Genomic DNA, 20,932 nt, shown 5'->3' with positions numbered 1-20,932 from the left:
TAAATTCATGATTCATACACCAAATGAAAATAGAAACGTGATAGATCATAGAAAACTTTTAATTACAAGAATCCATTGATTACTGACAGAGTTCTCCCTTAGTAAAATGTCAACTCCGCTCCATGCCCTGTTTGAAAATAGACGATCTACAAGCTCACAATAGCCTATTATTTATTTGAAAATTATTATGAGTGGGGGGGGGGGGGGGGGGCACATGGGGGGTGGGGACGGGGGGGAGGGGGGGGGGGGGCTTGCCATTAGAGACGCTGGTCAGGCACAGCATGCTCGACCTTCCCAACTTGGTCATGGCGTGCCCGACGTGGTCGTTAAATACCCGACCTGGTCGTTAAATACCCGACCTAGTCGTTAAGTACCCGACCTGGTCGTTAAATACCCGACCTGGTCGTTAAATACCCGACCTGGTCGTTAAATACCCGACCTAGTCGTTAAGTACCCGACCTGGTCGTTAAGTACCCGACCTGGTCATGACGCACGACGCAGCGTCGCGGGGCACTCCAGCCGCGACTAAGGAAACGACTAGCGGCTAAGGAAACGACTAGCAACTAAGGAGCCGACTATCACGACCTAGGCGACTTCAGACACAACCTGAGTCGAGTCGGTGGTGGATTTCGCTGTCTCTCCATATTTACACTTAATCTTGTGTACGCAATACACACATCATGTTTTAGCGTTCATTAATGAGCATTCTCCAGACCAAATAAACAAATAAAGTAAAGTAAATATCTGGATGTGTGCTGCTTTGATTTCAGGAATGAAACAGAATGCACACTTACACTTCATCACACCTGGTTTCAGCCTGTGCTCTCCACAATGGTCCACCCTGGGGTTGGAGGTGAGAAAGTCAGCAGTGAATATTATTATTTGATAATAGAAACATTGATTGATAATGGCCCGGATTCACTAAGCTGTTCCTAAATAAGGTGTAAATAAAGTTCCTAAAGGAAGGTGTATATTCTGTAAGCTAAAACTGACGTGCTATTCACAAAGGGGTGTGTACATCCCTCAAACGTGCGGATGTTATCACAAGAAAGGAGGAAATTACCTACTTGGGTTACATCTTGGAGGCAAACCTCTCCGGTGATAAAATGGCAAAAAGGGTAATCAAAAAGGTCAATCAAAGAACACATTTTCTGTATAGGATTTCCTCTCTAGTCAGTAAGAATACCTTGAGGATTCTTACAGGGGCCATAATCCAAGGTCATTTCGACTATGCATGCTTCTCATGGTACCATAGCACCATTAAGGCCTTAAAAAGAAGTTAATTTGCATTCTTCCACTACCCTTTTCGCACCTTAAAAGGCAACAGGAAATGAAATATCCAACTTCAACTTCACCGTACTGAACAGTGTTGCCATATCTACTTATTATAAGCGAATTTGGGCTTATTATTCTGTGAAGTTGCTTGTAAATATTGGTAGTTGTGGGGTGCAGTTGTTTGGGCTTGCTTCATTTTTTTTTTTTTTTTTTAACCGGTGGTTCTCAAATATTTTCTTGTCATGGACCCCCAAATTAATATGTAGGCTAATTTGTCCCTATAACCCTCATTTGAAAATGTTTTGTGCCAGCTGGAGCCCCGTACCAGATTTGTGTTGTTAGAATGTTTAATTTTTTTTCCAAATATTCCACATTTTAATTCAAGAGTTTAAAAAAAAAAAAAGCAGATCTACAAGCTCACAGCGCTTTGCATCGCGAAGCGTTGAGAGCTTGCAGATCAGCTTGTAGATCGGCTATTTTCAATGTATACAGTATATTTCAACATATACAGTATATATGTTTAATTAAAGTGTTCATAATGGCCTAGTGCCATAGTTGCTTCTTTTGGGCTTGATTTCCTAGATCTGGTTGCTTATTTCTCTCACAAAATCTGGCAACACTGGTGCAGAGAAGTTCAACATTGTCTCTCGTTTAAAACAAAACAATGTTGACGTCACATCACCTTGACAGCTAACTTGTACTTCTGCTCTGTATGGAAGCGGGGATCCGTAATTCTTTCATGTGTAATGAGACTATTATTTGGTGGTGGGGCTGTAAACTTCTTTAGACTATAAACATGGAAAGGATATTATTTAAGCCTTTTCTGCTGAACATTGATCACCTTTACCGAGGTAAAAAGATGATGAAATCCAGCATACAAGTGGAACGCTGCTATCCGATTATGGACCAGAGCTTATTGATTACTTATTGATTAAAATCGTTCATTTTGGATTAATATAACACTGTCCTACGTCGGAATGGATCTTCTGGACACAGCTTTCAACCACTATAGTTTCCTCATCAGATGGTAAGATTTATTAGACTATTGTCTGTGGCTTTCATGTGATCAATATACAGTAGCCTACAGTATTATAAATTAATACTGCGCGGGCACTGGAGGTGCGTCTGAGCCTCCGCAGTGACATTAAGGCATCATATCCTATCTTCATTATTACGTGACACTTTAGCTGAGATGGCCCGCTTGGCCGACACTGGCAAACACACTGAGGGACCTAATAATTCAGCTCTAAATGCAACTGATAGCCTAGAAAATAAATACAAAGTGGTGGAATCTGCATCATGTCTATATTATGCATTGGCTACAAGCAATACATTGTTTGACATATTTTTTCTTTTTTATATACGTGTATGTGTTGACGAATGTTGGGCACATACTATTTTATTTGAGGTTTGGCACTGTTGAAAGAGATTCTGCATGAAGAATAAAGCATTCTAACGACATACGCACAGCTTTGCTCCCTGGTAAGACAGCCTCGGGGCTGACTTGAGAACGGGCGCACCTCACGCTCAAATCACCCACAACTAAAAAATGAGTCTGACTACTAGTGTAGGAATTGTCGTAAATGTCGGTACGATCAAAATATGGTCGTAAATTGCTTAGTGAATCCGGGCAATGATCTTACAGCATTAAACAATACTTTACAGAATCACAGTATGATTCCCTCTAAACCTAGAACACACTGGTTCTCTCCATACCTGAGAGTCTGCAGTGGTAGAGCAGACAGCTCCTTTTCCCCGATGTCTCCTGGATGATTGACGCTCAAATCCAACACTTCCAGATGAGAGTTGGACCTCAGAGCAGAGACCAGATAAGAACAGCCTTTCTCTGAGATCATGCAGCCTGACAACCTACACACACACACACACACACACACACACACACACACACACACACACACACACACACACACACACACACACACACACACACACACACACACACACACACACACACACACACACACACACACAGTGTTATTATGACTTTCACGTACATTTAATAGCAGATTTAATAGCAGATCTACAAGCACTTTCATTTGCATTCTATGCTGCTCATGCAGTCCTTGTTCTGTGGACTTTAATTAAAAAAATCTCTGTGTCCCAAAAATAATTTGTTGGCTAATAATAATGATACAAAATCTAGATTATTTAATTGTTCAATTTTAGCTTTTAAAAAAAAAGTAAATAAAAAGTAATATGTATGTAATATTAATATATTACTGTTGCTCAGACAGTAATATGTAACAAAATGTATTACTTTAAAAGGAAGGTAATAATTAATAGTAATATTACTAAAATAAAGTAACTTGCCCAACACTGGTTGCTTTAGTCTGCAACCACACTGTGATACATTGTGCACTGAATGCAGGGTTTACCCCTCCTCCTGCTCAGAGGTGTCAGACTGGACGGAAACTAGTTCAAGTATACATGATTAGAATATGCTTAAACATTCCACAATTAAGGTCTAATATTACTACAAATTGCTACAAACCCTGTATACATTTCTTTTGGGGCATAAACAAGGAGTTGAATGATAACATTAAGTCTGATAATGATGTACCCATCATGTATACTTTACATTACTTAAGACCATTTTTCAAATATTGAATTTAACATTTTGGACAAAATAGCCAATTTTACATGGAGGTGCCCAGATGTCCCTAGTGCCCACCTATCCTGTATCCATCCAATGTACTTGGTTTAGTCACACGCTTTTGTTGGTTCAATATTCATAAAACCCACAGACACTCTACAAGCTCATACCGCTTCGCATCCCAACACTTTGTGAGCTTGTAGATCGGCTATTTTTGCTACTTTAGTGTGACACTGTAGTATGAAGTAGGACATTAATATATGGAAAAATAAATTCCCATCAGGGTCACCACAGCACATCATCTGGTTCCATCTGGTTCTATTCTGTATGCATACAGCTAGACCCCATGGAGATTATTAGAATAATAATGTAAATAGTAAATAACAATGTACCATGCCTCACATCCTTACATGTAATTATCAGTTCATAATTACGTTGCCTTTTTAAAAGATATTAAGTTATAACTGATATAACAGCTCCTCCCTCGCCTAATATGGAAAGCCTCCAGTCGGGCAGAATGGAGAATTGAGTTTAATACCCCTTTATTACTGCAGTGTAGTGCCTTCTTCTTCAGGTCTTTAGATCAGATTTAGTCATTTACAATGTAATAATGTTCTAGGAGTTTAACTTGTTAAATTTGACTCTGGATCCAAACACTGCCTAACATGGAACTGGAGACAGGAAAGCTAGCATTAGTAAGAGAAACAACACTAACCAAATTAATACAAGTATAACAAGTATTCTCCTGGGGAATACAGTGAACAAAATATATATGGTTTTAGTGGGTAAACACTTCAACCCTATATACTTAGTTGACAGGGTCCCCAAGGAGTCTATACTTGGTCATTTCCTTTTTCCATCTACACCAAACAAGTGATCTGAAAGCTCACAACGCGTCACACTGCGACGCATTATGAACTTACAGTATAGATCTGCTATTCTGCTGAATGTTTGCCTTCGGGTCATTGGGGGAGACACCAAGCTAGATGACTCATCTATTACCCAAGACCAATCAGCAGTGATCAGGGAGGGGCTACATGGGGGAATTGGTAATTGGCATCACAACAAAACTTCAGCCTAGACATTCCACCAATAGCGTCCAGGAGGGATTACCCTCCCATACGGAAGCCGGGCGGGGAGGGTGATATTGGTCATTGAACGTACTCCTACGGGTTGAGGTGGCACCTGTCAGCGGGGGGTGTTGGGCGGGAGAAGTAGGACGAAGGCCCTTACGTCTTCCCGGTGGGGGCTCCTCACAGGCAGGTGAGTCAGTAGGATACAACATCAGTGACAACACAGAAATATGTTTGGGGAGGAATTCATTTGTTTTAAACTATTCACCAACGGCAAATGACACAACTTGACTTCTAGGCCTACCAGTAAGATTCACAATTTCATTCTCAGGAAGCATTTGTTGTAATGTAACGTTGTCATCGTATTGTAGTCTTGGTTCTAAAGCTTGATACGTTTCTGTCTGTCTGTCTGTCTGGCTGTCTGTCTGACTGATGGCAATGTTTTTAGAGCACTAATCTTAGCAATTACGCTAGAGGGCGCTCTTCCGCAACCTATGAATGATCCCTTGTCTGCGAGAGAAGTAATGGACCGATGTGACATCATCCAAAAAGGATTCACTTCTTTCCACTCCCATGTTATGAGATCTACAAAACACATCTGGCTCGGATTTCTTGAAATATAATAATTAATAATAATAATAATATAATAACCTGAAAAGACCTCTAAAGTTTAATAAAAGTGTTTGAGAGATTTAACATTTCCTCTGATATTTGCATTCCACAGCCTGTCCTCTTCTAATCAAATATAAATAAATTAATCAGGTAAACTGTGTATATAAAACATGGTATAAATGTTCTTCTGTTTAAAAGGTTCAGAAATACTGACCTGAGTTTCTTCAGTTTACAGTGTGGACTCCCCAGTCCACTAGAGAGCTTCTTTACTCCGGAATCGTGCAGATAATTATTGCTTAGATCCAGTTCTGTCACATTAGAGGAGCTGGAGCTGAGAACTGATGACAACTCCTCACAACATCTCTCTGTGAGGTTACAGCCGCTCAGCCTGAAGAAACAATAGTGATTGTAAGAAATGTTTTTATTTCCCTGCCTGTAAAATAATATGACATAAAATACAACATGTATCCAGTTATAAGTTCACCTACAGAGCTCTGTTTGAGGCTTTAACCACTGGCAGCAGCCTCAGGAGAGCCTTCTCTGAAGCACAGTATTTCTTCAGGTCAAACAAGTCCAGCTCCTTGTCTGATGACAGCAAGATGAAGACCAGAGCTGACCACTGAGCAGGAGAGGGTTTGGCTGTGGAGAGACTTCCTGAGTTCAAGTACTGTTGAATCTCCTTCTCTAGAGAATGATCCTTCAGCTCATTCAGACAGTGGAACAGGTTGATGATTCTCTCTTGAGATGGATTCTTCCTGATCTTTTTCTTGATGTACTCAATTGTCTCCTTATTGGTCTGCGACATGTTTCGTGTCTTCAAAGGAAGCAGTCTTCGTAAGAGCTGCTGGTTGGTGTCCAATGAGAGGCCCAGCAGAAAACGGAGGAACAAGTCCAGGTGTCCATTTGGACTCTGTAAGGCCTTGTCTACAGCACTCTGGTAGAAGTATGTGTCCTTGCTTGTAACGAGCTTAGACCACTTGAAGGATTGTGACAGTAGGTTGACACCAGTGTCCATGAATGACAGAAAGACATAAAGAGCAGCCAGAAACTCCTGAACACTCAGATGGACAAAGCAGAACACAATGTCTTCATACAATCCATGCTCCTCTTTAAAGATCTGTGTGAACACTCCTGAGTACACTGCTGCATCTGTAATATCAATTCCACACTCAGTCAGATCTTTTTCATAGAAGATCAAGTTGCCCTTTTCCAGCTGTTCAAAAGCCAGTTTCCCCATAGACCGAATGGCCTTCTTTGTAGTCTGGTCAGAATGTGCCTGAGCTTGACTGTCGCGATACTTGGTATTCTTCTGTTCGGACTGAACCACCATGAAGTGGATGAACATCGCAGTCAGGGTCTTAGGAAGTACTACTTTCTCCTTAATTCTCAACATGTTCTCCAGAACTCCAGCAATGATCCAACAGAAGACTGGGATGTGACACATGATGTAGAGGCATCGTGATGTCTGGATGTGTGAGATGACTGTTGTGGCTTTGTTCTCATCGCTGAATCTCTTCCTGAAGTACTCCTCCTTCTGGGGGTCTGTGAATCCTCTCACCTCTGTCATCCTGTCAACATGCACAGAAGGGATCTGAATGGCTGCTGCAGGTCGTGTAGTTATCCAGATGCGAGCAGAGGGAAGCAGGTTTCCCGTGATGAGGTTTCTCAGCAACACGTCCACTGTGGTTGGCTTTGTGGGATCAGTCCATTTCACAGTGTTCTTGAAGTCGAGAGAAATCCGACTTTCATCTAATCCATCAAAGATGAACACAACTCCAGACCCTTTTGAGCTGCAGATTTCTTTTTCCTTGATTTGACCAAAATAATGGTGAAGAAGTTCCACCAAGCTGAACTTCTCTCCCTTCACCAAATTCAGCTGTCGGAAAGTGAATGGAAATATGAACTTGACATCTTGGTTGGCTTTGTCTTCTGCCCAATCCAGAGCGTACTTCTGTGTCATTACTGTTTTACCAATGCCAGCCACTCCCTTTGTCATCACTGTTCTTGGTTCATCTTCTCCAGGTGAAGGCTCAAAGATGTCTTCAAATTTGATTGGTGTTTCTGGTCTGGCTGGTTTCCTGGATGCTGTTTCAATCTGGCTGACCTCATGTTCATCATTGACCTCTTCACTCCTTTCCTCTGTGATGTAGAGCTCTGTGAAGATCTCATTCAGAAGGGTTTTTTTCCCTTTTTGTTTTGTGATCCACTCAAGTAACACATTAAACTTCTCCTTCAGATTGATCTTGAATTGTTGTTGAGACACAGCTTCTAAATGACCAAAGTACAGAGGGCATCAGTAAGTTTATGTGTAGCAGAGTGGTTTATAGCCTCTGCCTAAAGACCAAAAACATAATATCTCCCAGGGCCAAGGAGGGATTCCCTCATAGGCTAGTGGTTAGCAGTTAGGCTAACCCTAACCCTCTTCGCCTAGTGTTTAGGATGTTTGGCTTTAGTGTCCCTTCCCACACGGAAGACCCGGGTTCAAAACCCAGGTGTTACACATGGTCTGTGTGGTCCACACATGAGAGCTGTATGTAATTTGTATGTTAAAAGTGCCACTGAACAGTCCTCCATTTGATGTCAGATTAAATATTGACCATATTTAATCAACACTTTTAAGTCTAGGGTTGTTCAATGTTTGTTTTATTATGAATCACTATATCAGAATGTAAATTAAAATGATTTGGAATTAAACACCAGCCTGTATTGTATTTGTGATATGAGATATTTTATCACTACATCATTTTAATTGGGGCGGCAGTGGCTGTTACTGTCTAAGTGTCCTTGACACTGACCCCCCCCCCCCTCTTGTTTACATCTTCTTTTAACAACTTTTAACCTCCAAACCTTATACTTTTAACCTTATGTACAGGGGTCTATTTTAGCCCCCCTCCTGTTTGTCCCTTTACACCAAATATCAAATGTTTTCCCCAGAATTTAATATTATACGTTCTTATTGCTCTCTATCATATTAAGCATGTGAATAAATAAGTCATAACTGCTCTTTAGAGTGTTAACAGTTAAACCAATCAATCACTGTATAACAGTATGTTTGTTTAAAAATATAATCAGTAAAACAGAAACGTATTCTGCACATATTCTTTCAGAACTGACCATCAGCATCATTGTTAGCTGAGTCTTATGATGGAAGTTCAGATACTATTTTCATTATGTAGATAGAATGATATTCATATAATTAATATATTGTCATTATGTAGATACGATGACATTCATACAATTCATCTATTGTCATTATGTAGATAGAATGATATTCATAGGGCTGGTGATCTGTATCCCGTGCGTTTGACTGTTTATCTTGCATCATCATTGTTTAAGACAGTAGGTAGCTGATATATTGCACTTTTACTTTAGCGCTAGGTATACTCTTAATTACTTGTTTTAGAAGAGAATGCACTTAATACTTCTGGTGATTAGTAGTTTTCTTGCCTACCTATGTTGAATGCACTTATTGTAAGTCTCTTTGGATAAAAGTGTTTACTAAATGACTGTAATGTAATGTAATCATGTGTGTGTGATGAAGTGACAGACAACTACAGAGAATACATCATTTTGTTATAAACTCAGTGGACACGTTTTTGGACATCAGTTTGTATTGAACACACGTCTAAACTTAATTCCCGGCCGTCTGGCTCTTTGTTCTGCCATTGTACTACCTTCTCCTGACTCACACCAGCTTGTTAAACAGTCAGTCTTGGCGTACGTGCCTGGGTGACAAACCTGCTGCTGACAGCAGACCTGTCTGCAGCATCTGGATGCAATTCATCCATGGTTTACAGAAACGTGCAATGGCAACGCTATTGATTGGGCTTTGACATGTATTCACTCTATGGCACTGCTGCTATAAATTAGATTGAGGTTGATGTGTGTCCCGGCCATTTTTCTTTTACATTAAAGTGATACCTAAAACCAAAAAATAACATAAAATATCGTAATGTAATACATCTGGTCTTACCAACGCTCTTCAACTGGTGGGGTTGGTGTTGTTTGAGGGCATCATAAAATGCTGCTCTGATGACTGTTGCCCCTTGATCTAGCACTGTTGCATACAGCATCCTCATTTGGTCGATAGGTGTCTTCTCAGCTAGAATACTTTGATACTTCTCACGATGAACCATGGTGGTTCCTAGACTGTCTACTATAGCCATGACTGTGGAGGCGTCTTGAATCAGCTTTGCCCTGTTCTGCGTCACAAACTGTGCTGCTTGCAAGAGGAAAAAAGAGAATGGTTGAGATAAATATGTCACAGAAAATAATGTCATATATGAATAGTAGTTTTAGTTTTAGTTTTACAATATGATATTGAGGATGTACACCTAGGCAATCAAAATGTAGCACCAGCTAACAACTTACTTAGTAATTTAAGCATTGAACTGTAACAAGAACAGAAAAAAACTCACCCTTTTCCTTTTCACTTTTTTCTGAAGTGGAGCCATCATCAGCATCCTGTTGTACCAATTCATGTTATTTTAATCATATAATGACTGAGTGAGCGCTATTAGACAACATAATGTATTGTATAGATGAATTGAATCCACAGGACCCAATGGAAACAAGACATAGTGCTTTCTAGGGTTAAATCCTTTTAGCATTCCTTTGTATAGAACTGTACTTTCTGTGCTTTTTTAGCAAACTGTTAATACAGTTTTCAATCAATCAATCAATATGATATTGGCTACAGCAGTGCTTTTCAAAAATAAACCCACTATCTTTTATGTCCACCGTTAGATTTCATATACTGTAGTAATAACTACACGTTTCTTATCAATATAACATTTATTTGAGCCTTGTTTAAAGTGTAGGCACCAGTACCTTGCTAAATCGACAAATCTCTCAAATACCAGTAGGACTTTTATGGCTCTGTTATTGACATGAACGATTAAGCCCTTTGACAAAATAAATACATTTAATAACCTTTTCAATTAATTAAAGCATAACTAGAAAAAGTGCTCGTCGGAGCACCGGTCTCTACCAGGTCAGGTAGGTTATTGTGGGCCAGCAATGTTCGGAATTATAAGAAACATGTATAAAAATGTTATATACAGGGCAGGGCAATTTTGAAAGGGTGACATTTGTTCTTCAATGTACTGCGAATGTGCGTGCCACTGCAATCGGACACAGGGTTCATGATTTGAGGCAATTTGTTCAAAACGGAGCACTCCTGCAAACTTTGGAAGCCAATCTTAGCCAATCAGGATGGAATATGAAAAATCTGAAAGACCTGTTTAGTTGAATGACTATAGAGATACTATGTACCGATTTGTGGGATTTTTGGACAAAATCTGTTGGAGTACAGTAAACAAAAAAATGTTTAGCACAAATTGGCCTCCTGGTGGCGCTATAACAGGACCATGTGAGAAATTTGGGGCTGAGGTTCTGAATTGGCATCCAGGGAGTGTGTGCGCCCAGTTTCACTGCGATCAAGCCAACGGTGCCGGAGATTAGCTGTTCACAGACAGAATGACACACACACACACACACACACACACTCACACACGGAAGGACGGACGGACAGGGTGCCTTTCGGCCTGGCGAAGACAACGACGCAAAGGCTCTGTTATTAACATGAACGATTAAGCCCATTGACAAATATATATTTATTTTATATATTTTATAGAGTTGATTTATTATAGAGTGACAGACTGAAGTGAGACACGTTTGTCACACATCAGTGGATGTGCTTAAATAATTTAATCTCTCTATGACCTACAGTGACATTGTAATAATTCTGTTTTATTATTATTATTATTATTATTATTATTATTGTTATTAATAATTTACTACACCATTTATGGAAACTTATTTAAGCTTTGAAACCACTTCACTCAAATCCACACAGCTATAAGTATTATAAGATTATGTTAAAGCTGTGAATAAAGAATTAACAATATAAAGCATGTAGCCTACCTGGATGTGTGGAGCTGAAGGTGGAGCTGAAGGTGAAGGTGAAGGTGAAGCTGAGGCTGAAGGTGAAGGTGTCTGGTCGGCCATTGTGTGTTGTATTAATGAGTTGGACTGGAGGAACAGCAGGCAAACAACCTGTATGATAAAATCATATTAATGTATGATAAAATCATACATTAATGTTACTTTAACTCTGAGTGGAATAATACACTTATTATTCTATTCAATGTTACACACTCTCAGAGAGAGAAAAATACATGCTGTAACTAGAAAAAGTGCTCCTCGGAGCACAGGTCTCCACCAGGTCAGGTAGGTTATTGTGGGCCAGCAATGTTCAGTATTCGCCAATCAGGATGGAATATGAAAAATCGGACGGAACCGTCTTGATCACTTGACTATAGAGATAATGGCCCTCATGTAACAATGGAGTGTAAAAAAACTGCATATTTTTCGATTTAAAATTGCCCTGTACGCCAACGTCCAAGTGAGATTTATCAAAGGATCCTCCTATACAGCCAATCCTAGCGTACATTTGGTCAGAGCTTTGATAAATGCCACGGCTGAAACCGACCGCCATTTAAATACTACTAACACGCCCTCTCTCTGTTCTTGACACACACACACACACACACACACACACACACACACACACACACACACACACACACACACACACACACACACACACACACACACACACACACACACACACACACACACACACACACACACACACACACACACACACACACACACACACACAGCGGTGGCCTAGTGGTTAGAGGGGCGGCCTTGATACCGGAAGGTCCCTAGTTCGATTCCCCAATTCATCACATCAATCATGAATCACCGCTGAATAGCCCTTGAGCAAGGCTTCCATGCAGGGTCCGGCTGGAAACAAGCTTCGTGCTTAGTCCGACACCCTGGGTAAACAACAAACTTTGCTTTACACACACACACACACACACACACACACACAGTGTCTGTCATGTATTCCGTAACGGTACAATCTTTGTCTAGTAGCCTACATGAATGACACCAATCACATCGCCATGAATGGAATACGTTTGTACATTAATGTATTTAACCCATGAATGTTAATGAGGAGTTAATGAGAGCCCGGTGGATCAGCTCATGAACTAAATATATTTCTGAATGACTGAGACCTTTGTAAAATAATTGCTTCTGGAAAATAAAAGAAGACATAATTATCACACATTGTTTTCTGCTGTGTTGCTTTTCCATGTGTCCACTGTGTACGTTTACTGAGCTATCTAAAGAGCACAAAGTACAAGATACTGCAGAGCCTGAAACTAGTGTTGCCATGTCCACTTATTATAAGCGACTTTGGGCTTATTTTTCTGTGAAGTTGCATGTAAATATTGATAGTTGCGGGTTGCGTTTATTGGGGTAAGTGTAGTTGATTATTTGGACTTGCTTCACAATTTTAAAATGATTTTAACCAGTGGTTCTCAATTATTTTTATGTCATGGATCTTCAAATTAATATGTATTTGTCCCTAACCCCCATCTGAAAATGTTTTGTGCCAGGGAGCCCTGTACCATATTTGTGTTGTTAGTGTTTCCAAAATCCTCAAATATTTCACATTTTACTTAACATTTTTTTTAAATAGCAGATCTACAAGCTCACAACGTCGCATCGTTGTGAGCTTGTAGATCGGCTATTTTCACAGTAAGTATAAAGGTTTAAAGTGCTCATATAATGGCCTAGTGCAGGTCTTCAACAGGGGTCCACGACCATAGATATATGTAAACACTATATGACTCACCCACGCTATTGGCCAATGGAGTACGACGTTGCCACATGGCGGCCATCTTGCGACAGTCAGCTGGCTCATTCATAACATTATGTCTATGGTACATGTTCTATTGAAATAACCATAGCGTGCTCAATTTTCATCCGATTTTCAAACAGTTTGGTGTGTTGTAAACGCCAAAGATGTAGTTATGATACTGCATACTTAATGTTATTTTCATATAAAGTCCATGATTATAATTATAAGTATGCAGTATCATAACTACATCTGTGGTGTTTACAACACACCAAACCGTTTGAAAATGGGATGTAAATTGAGCACGCTATGGTTATTTCAATAGTACATGTACCATAGACATAATGTTATGAATGACTGTCACAAGATGGCCGCGGTTGAGCTACGCTTGCGACGCCCCCTTGAGCCATCTAGCCTTTCTTATGTATCTATGTCCGCGACCCCTAGGGGGTCCGCGAGGTAGCCTACTGCAGGGGGTCCGTGAAATTGTTGCTTGATTAGACAATTAAAAAAAGAAATGTGTATATAAAAATATTTTGAATATACATATATTATTATTTTTTCAAAAAAAAAAACATTTGTCTTCATATATTTTTAAATATTTTCCACATCTAGCCTATGTATTAAATAAATCATGATTTTGTCCATTTTGAATAGCTTGTATACATGATTATTGTGCAATTGACAGATATTGTTGTTCTCAGTTAATAAGGTATGTTTATAAATGGGGCTTTGAGCAGCTGGTGGGCAGTGACGTTTTTCAGAAGTGTAGTTCTTTGACTAGAGCTATTTGTACAAGTGAGAACAGAGGAATAACACTATTAAGTCAATATGAAAACATTATACATGTGCAATATTAAATATTAATATTATCCATATTATCCAGCAATATGAAAACATTAGTGCACCTTGACAAAAAGAAAACACCATTACATTATTATGAATAGTATTAACCACATGAACCCCAGCATGGGGGGAATATAGGCCAATATATAACTATAAACTATATATAATATAAACTTAAGCTTAAACTTAAGCTTACCCCCGAGCCACGGATGTTACAAGGCGATGCGACCCGCGATAAGTACCCGTATCTCCCGTATTGTTCAATAAAAAGCATTTTAATCCGATAGCCGGCCATTTTCTCCAAATTGTCTCCGATACTTTCAACCATGCGACACTAATGGTTGGGAGGTGTATTGCACTCTGAAACATTAAAACAAAAAAAACAAAAAAAGAGAGAAAATGACCGGCGATGGGATTAAAATGCTTTTTATTGAACAATACGGGAGATACGGGTACGTAATGTGGTCCGCATCGCGAGGTAGCATCCGTGGCTCGGTGGTAAGCACTTCATATTTGAAATCTGAACGTTTATGTACATGTGAGAGTTGGCAATGTAAACAAATAGAACACAGCGAAAAACATGGGGGACATGGCACCATGACTGTCATGGTATGACAGTCATGTTTCAGGGCTAGTCCCGCCCTAGCTGTTGCCAGGCAACATGTCTGCTCAGTGTGTTGAAACTAAGTGTAAATGTGTGTGTGTGTGTGTGTGTGTGTGTGTGTGTGTGTGTGTGTGTGTGTGTGTGTGTGTGTGTGTGTGTGTGTGTGTGTGTGTGTGTGTGTGTGTGTGTGAGTGTGTGTACAGTGACATGGCCCCTCCCATGCAGTACTCCTTCATTGACAAACATAACTGACACCTATCAATCATCCAGCTCTGCTCTCTGCTCCTCCCACTGCCCTCTCCTCTCCAAAACGGGCAATTCTCACTCACACACACACACACACACACACACACACACACACACACACACACACACACACACACACACACATGATGTTATCTGTGATCAACGTTAGGAGCCCTGACATCAAACTAGTGACACTGCATTCCTTTAGATGCTGTCAAACCTTCATTAATCTGTCATCATGTACTTATCTGTTTCCTTTGTTAGATGATCTTCTCTTACATCACACCTACTCATGGTCAAAGACTTTGTCATCAACATAGAAAACCTGTTCACCTTCATGAAGCCACAACTATTTGATCTGATCTCCTCCTGTCCTCACACTGCCACGTGTTGTGAGCTTGTAGATCAGCTGTAAGTCAGGCATAACTCTACCTCTGAATGCATAATAGAACCATAGCCTTATCTAAGTGTACCAGGAAATGTTTCTATTCTAATAGAACTACTGTACTTTAAATAAGGCTGATGACACAATGGTTCATTGTACTGGTGAGAGAATAGAGGCAGAAACGTGCATTATAAAACCATAATGACATCATTATTTAAACAGGATGCATCCAGTGGGTTCAAACGTGTAGCTCAACAATAAAATACTATATATAATAGTAATAATAATAACAATACTGTCTATGGGCGTTGGACACCAGGGCTCAGACCTACCCCCCCCCCCCCACACACACACACACACACTTATCTTTTCAACTCCTCACAGCAGACATGTTGTGAGTTTGTAAATGTGTATTTGTATCTGTGTGTTACAACGGCGTCACTAAGTAGGTTTGAGCCTCTCCTACATTCTGAACATTCTTCTAGTCTGACATGACACTGTGTGTGTGTGTGTGTGTGTGTGTGTGTGTGTGTGTGTGTGTGTGTGTGTGTGTGTGTGTGTGTGTGTGTGTGTGTGTGTGTGTGCGTGCGTGCGTGCGTGCGTGCGTGCGTGCGTGCGTGGAGAGGGACAGGAACGGCCACAAACGTCACATTCGGTTTTAACGTGGGGGAAAACTGAATGATCTGCCTCAGAGTTACATTAAGTTACATCATACACGATCGTTTGGATCACTTTCAGAGCCATTTTATGGACGATAGAAACATTGACAGCCAAGAAAAATCCATCAGAAGGACATCTGGAACGCAATCGTTCACTCGCCCTCAGAAAGTTGACTTATTATTTGGGTATATGAGAATAAAAAGACCAAACATTGCCAATCTATGAGCTCACAACGCGTCTGAACGCGACACGTTGTTGTGACTGTGAGCTATATTGGCAATTTTTGGTTTATGTTCCCCCCAGAATATGGAAGCTGGGGCTCAAGTGGTTTATAATCAGACTCAGATTATTCTTATAGCTTAATGCATGTGTCAGGCGGCAGCAGAAGCACCACTTAGATCAGAGATCTGTTTCCCTCTATCCATCTCCTGCTCCGTCTGAATACCAAAACACTCGCCCCAAAACACTGTCACCCCGGGGTTATTCCGGCTGTATTCACCTGGTATTCCTAAACGTAACCTCAGTAAACTATGCCAAAACCAACCTTATTCCTAAACGTAACCTCAGTAAACTATGCCAAAACATAACCTTATTCCTAAACGTAACCTCAGTAAACTATGCCAAAACATATCCTTATTCCTAAACTGAACCTCAGTAAACTATGCCAAAACATAACCTTATTCCTAAACTGAATCTCGGTAAAACTATGCCTAACCCTAAAGTTATTTCTAACCTTATCCTCATTAAAACAAATACAACTAGAAAAAGTGCTCCTCGGAGCACAGGTCTCCGCCAGGTCAGGTACATGTGGCCTCCTGGTGGCGCTATAATAGGCCAATGTGAAAAGGGTGCCATTTGTCCAATGGCTTTTCACTGCAATCGGACAAACCATTCATGATTTGAGGCATTTTGTTGTAAAAATGTGTTTTGCAAATTTAGACCTGATGGTGGCGCTATAACAGGCCAATGTGAAAAGGGTGGCATTTCTTCCTCGGCGTAATAGAAATGTGCGTGTGAAATTTCACGGAAATCGCAAGGTGCGTTCATGATTAGAGGCATTTTGTTCAAAACGGACCCATCCTGCAAACTTTGGAAGCTATTCTTAGGCAATCAGGATGGAATATGGGAAATCGGATAAATCCGTGTTGATCACATGACTATAGAGATACTGTGTACCGATTTGTGTGATGTTTGGACAAAATCTGTAGGAGTAGTATCAATAAATGTGTTTTGCACATATCGGCCTCCTGGAGGCCAATCTGAAAAATCTGAATTGCCATCCAGGGAGTGTGTGTGCACAGTTTTGCAGCGGCCGGGCCAACGGTGCCAGAGATTAGCTGCTAACGGACGGACAGGACGGACACACGGACGGACAGGGGGTAAAACATACTCTCTCGCCATGCCTTTCGGCCTGGCGGAGACAACAATACAAGAACCGCTGGTCGGTGGGGAAAAAATGGGGGCAAGCGTTTTTGGGCGAGTGTTCTGGTACCCTCCATCTCCCTCCGTGTTACAAAACATGTTTACATAATTATGCCCAGTGTTTAATCGCCTGGTAGAGACACTATTACAAGATATGATCAATTAAACTGACCGTAATATCAAAACCCAACAACCATTAAGTCATCAATAATGTTTATAGTGAATTCAAAGTAGTTTAGAGACCAGAGTTTTGTGACCGGCAGGTATAGACGCCATTATCGCTTGGCGAAGTGTGCTATTTAATATCATGCAGGATTTACACACTGCTTTAGCTCTGTGTTCATTGCCATGTTTTAAACTGTGTTTTCTGTAGGTTTGAAACGAGGATAGGCTGGGGTTTGGCTTGTGTTGTGTGTAAATCTCTGCATGTTGATAACTGCGCACTTCCCAACTCTAATATGGCGTCGATACTGTCTCCTGAATTCACTAAAACGTGTTCTATGAACAAGTTTAATTGATCATATCTATAGGAAATGTAATAGTGTCTCTTACCAGGCGATTAAATCAGATAACCTCAGGCCATTGTGTTGTGTTGGATCCTCTGTCCAGTAAAGGATAATATTCCAATCAGACTCTTGTTCAATTTGCTAATGTCTGAATGTGCCTGTGATCTGGCAAGCCATGACGCCTGCTGTTTAAATTAGTATACTGTTACAGCATATGAGTTAGAAAACCCCACATCCCACTGTCTACCAGCTGGAGTGACATGGCCCCTCCCATGCAGTACTCCTTCACTGACAAACATAACTGACTCTTATCAATCATCCAGCTCTCCTCTCCTCTCCTCTCCTCTCCTCTCCAAAATGGGAGGAGATCGTGTTGATAATTATGTTCTAAATATCTCAATATGTATAGGACAGAACTAGAATAAATCAAACAAATTCGTTAAAGTGATTTTTAACAATGTGATTAAAGCTGAGCTGCTGATCCATATTTATCTTTAATATTTACACATCACTCAACTCTCCTAAAATGACTCATAATGTAAACGACACACAACCCAGGATGAATATGAATATAAATCAAGTTGTTCATTTATTCCATATTTTACATTCCAAGCACATTAAGTCTTACCGTGTTCTTGTGTTGTAAGAAGTGTGTAGAGTGTCAGATGATTGGATACAGGACCTGTCAATAAAGACAACATATTATCAGTAGAGATTGTGATTGGTTTAGAGCTCTGATCCATTCAGGTAGACATGACACACGGATAACATGTACAAAGTTGATCAATAAGTCAAAACAACTGGTGTAAAAATATAGTGAAGCAACACTAATGCATTCAGCCTGGAGTTGAACATACAGTTATATAAACATGTCAGATATACATTATTCCATGTGAAAGGCTTTGCTGAATGTGTGCAGTGGGTCCTTGATCCACCTTCATACAACATACATGTTTATCATGACAGACACTTACTGAGGTTCAGACATCACTACTTATTTATAATGATAAATAAAGATCATGTTTATCATGACAGTAGACTGTTATGATGTTACTGAGGTTCAGACATCACTACTTATTTATAATGATAAATAAAGATCATGTTTATCATGACAGTAGACCAGGGCCATGCACAGAGCACTGAAGGGGCAGGTGCTCAAAGTCCACTAAAGGGCACATATGAGCACGCCGATTTTTGGGAAGGTCTTTTTGAGGGCGTCCCTCGTGTCATTTCACACCAGAAATGTAGTATGTTGGATGTCTTATGCTAATGGAGGAAGATGTTCCACAACAACTTACTGCCATTACCCTCTCCTCTACCTCCTGCATTAGATACAGGATAGGTGGGCACTAGGGACATCTGGGCACCTCCATGTAAAATTGGCTATTTTGTCCAAAATGTAAAAAATATATTATTTGAAAAATGGTCTTAAGTAATGTAACATATACATGATGTGAACATGCATGGTACATCATTATCAGACTTAATGTTATCCTTCAACTGCTTGTGTATGCCCCAAAATGACTGGATATACAGGTTTTGTAGCAATTTGTAGCAATTGTAGAAAGATTAGACCTTAATTGCTGAATGTTTAAGCATGTAATCATGTACTCTTTAATTTAAAACATTTTACAAGTATTTTATTTTTTAACATGTTGGATCAAATAGCCAATTTTACATGGAGGTGCCTAGATGTCCCTAGTGCCCAGCTATCCTGTTATCCCTGCATCATACCACAAACAGCCTAACACGTTAACTTTAAGATGAGGGCAAAGTAACTCATTTCATTTGACAGCTTCGCAGTAACAGACCAGAGAAATAATTCTGCAGCTACAGACAGGAGACAGTTTACTTAATTATCACATAGATTGGAAATAGCGGGAAACAATTAACCTGACTCTGTACAAACTAAGCTAAAAAAACTCATGAAATGAACACATCTCACTCTCAGATACGTTTTGTAGCTAATCTGCACAAAATGTGAAATGTAAAACTTAAAGCAACACTTTATTGAAGGGGAGTGAACTTAACATGCTTGCTGTCTGTCTCAAATCAAGTTGTTAGCAGCTGCAAGGTTTTTCGCCACGTACATGCAAAATAATCATCTTACTAAAAACACAGTGGCCTAGCCCTAAATCACGGGGTGTCAAAGTGGCGTCCCGCGGGCTTTTAACGCCCCGCGGAAAGGTCCATGGCGGCCCGCAAAGTGATTTGAAAAAAAAAAAAAACACACCTTTCCATACTAGCTCTAATGGGAAAAAAACGAGAGAGAAAACAAAGACAGACAGGCAGTTATCTCCCAACCACCCTTGCCTCTGACTGTGAAGGTCTAATAGTGGCCAAACTTGTTCTGTGAGAACAATGGCCAAGTCATGTCTAAACAATCAAGACCGAGATCGAGAAATAAATCTAATCACCCACGCTGGCACAAACATGTCAATCTAAAAGTGTATTGATCCCTGCTAACCAGCGCTGCCCAGGGAAACAAGGACGAGGAATTTTATTGGCTCACTATTAGATACATCGTAACATGGCTTCTTTAAGGGGACCGTAAGGGTCCATTTGGTTCCATTTGTAGCCTACGGGTGGTAGCGTTGTTGTGTTTACATGTGTGGTGAAATAACGGCCATTGAATAACGAGTGAAACGCTCAAAGGTTTCACTCTGTTGACAATTTTAATAATCCAAATGATAATAATATGTTTAGGAAACTCTTAAAAACTCCCTGTGAATGAATGACTAACGTCGCCTAGCGTCACATATTCAATGTGCGCTGTCTTTGCAGTCTATCGTTGCAGAAAATGGCAGATACAAGCTCACTACGTGGTGCAAACAGACGCGGTGTGAGCTTGGAGATCGGCCATGTTTGGTGTGTGACACTGTTGTACGATGAAGTATAAATTGTGCTTATAAAGTGACAGTACACACACTAACCAGTTAACAATTTCTTCAATATTATTTTCCAAAAGTAAAAAG

The 20,932-nt window shown here is 40.2% G+C and overlaps 1 protein-coding gene across 3 annotated transcripts in view; it reads right to left on the bottom strand.

Moving 5' to 3' along the window:
* LOC311041256 (protein NLRC3-like) overlaps nt 1-20,932 on the bottom strand; it is a 132,365-nt gene that overhangs the window by 28,724 nt on the left and 82,709 nt on the right. The window contains exons 9-11 of one of the 3 annotated variants that reach the window (XM_084086157.1): nt 5,789-5,962; nt 2,992-3,144; nt 795-841 (exon numbers count right to left, since the gene is read on the bottom strand). In XM_084086157.1, the coding sequence (XP_083942283.1) occupies nt 795-841; nt 2,992-3,144; nt 5,789-5,962 (374 nt within the window). The remainder of the gene's footprint in view (nt 1-794; nt 842-2,991; nt 3,145-5,788; nt 5,963-20,932) is intronic. The other 2 variants (XM_084086159.1, XM_084086158.1) reach the window with 2 other exon arrangements.

The sequence above is a fragment of the Gymnoscopelus microlampas genome, assembly GCF_963454915.1.
Source record: "Gymnoscopelus microlampas genome assembly, contig: SCAFFOLD_38, whole genome shotgun sequence".
NCBI lineage: Eukaryota > Metazoa > Chordata > Actinopteri > Myctophiformes > Myctophidae > Gymnoscopelus > Gymnoscopelus microlampas.
Note: the sequence above shows the minus strand (reverse complement) of the source record. Positions and strands in the feature narration are given on the sequence as shown.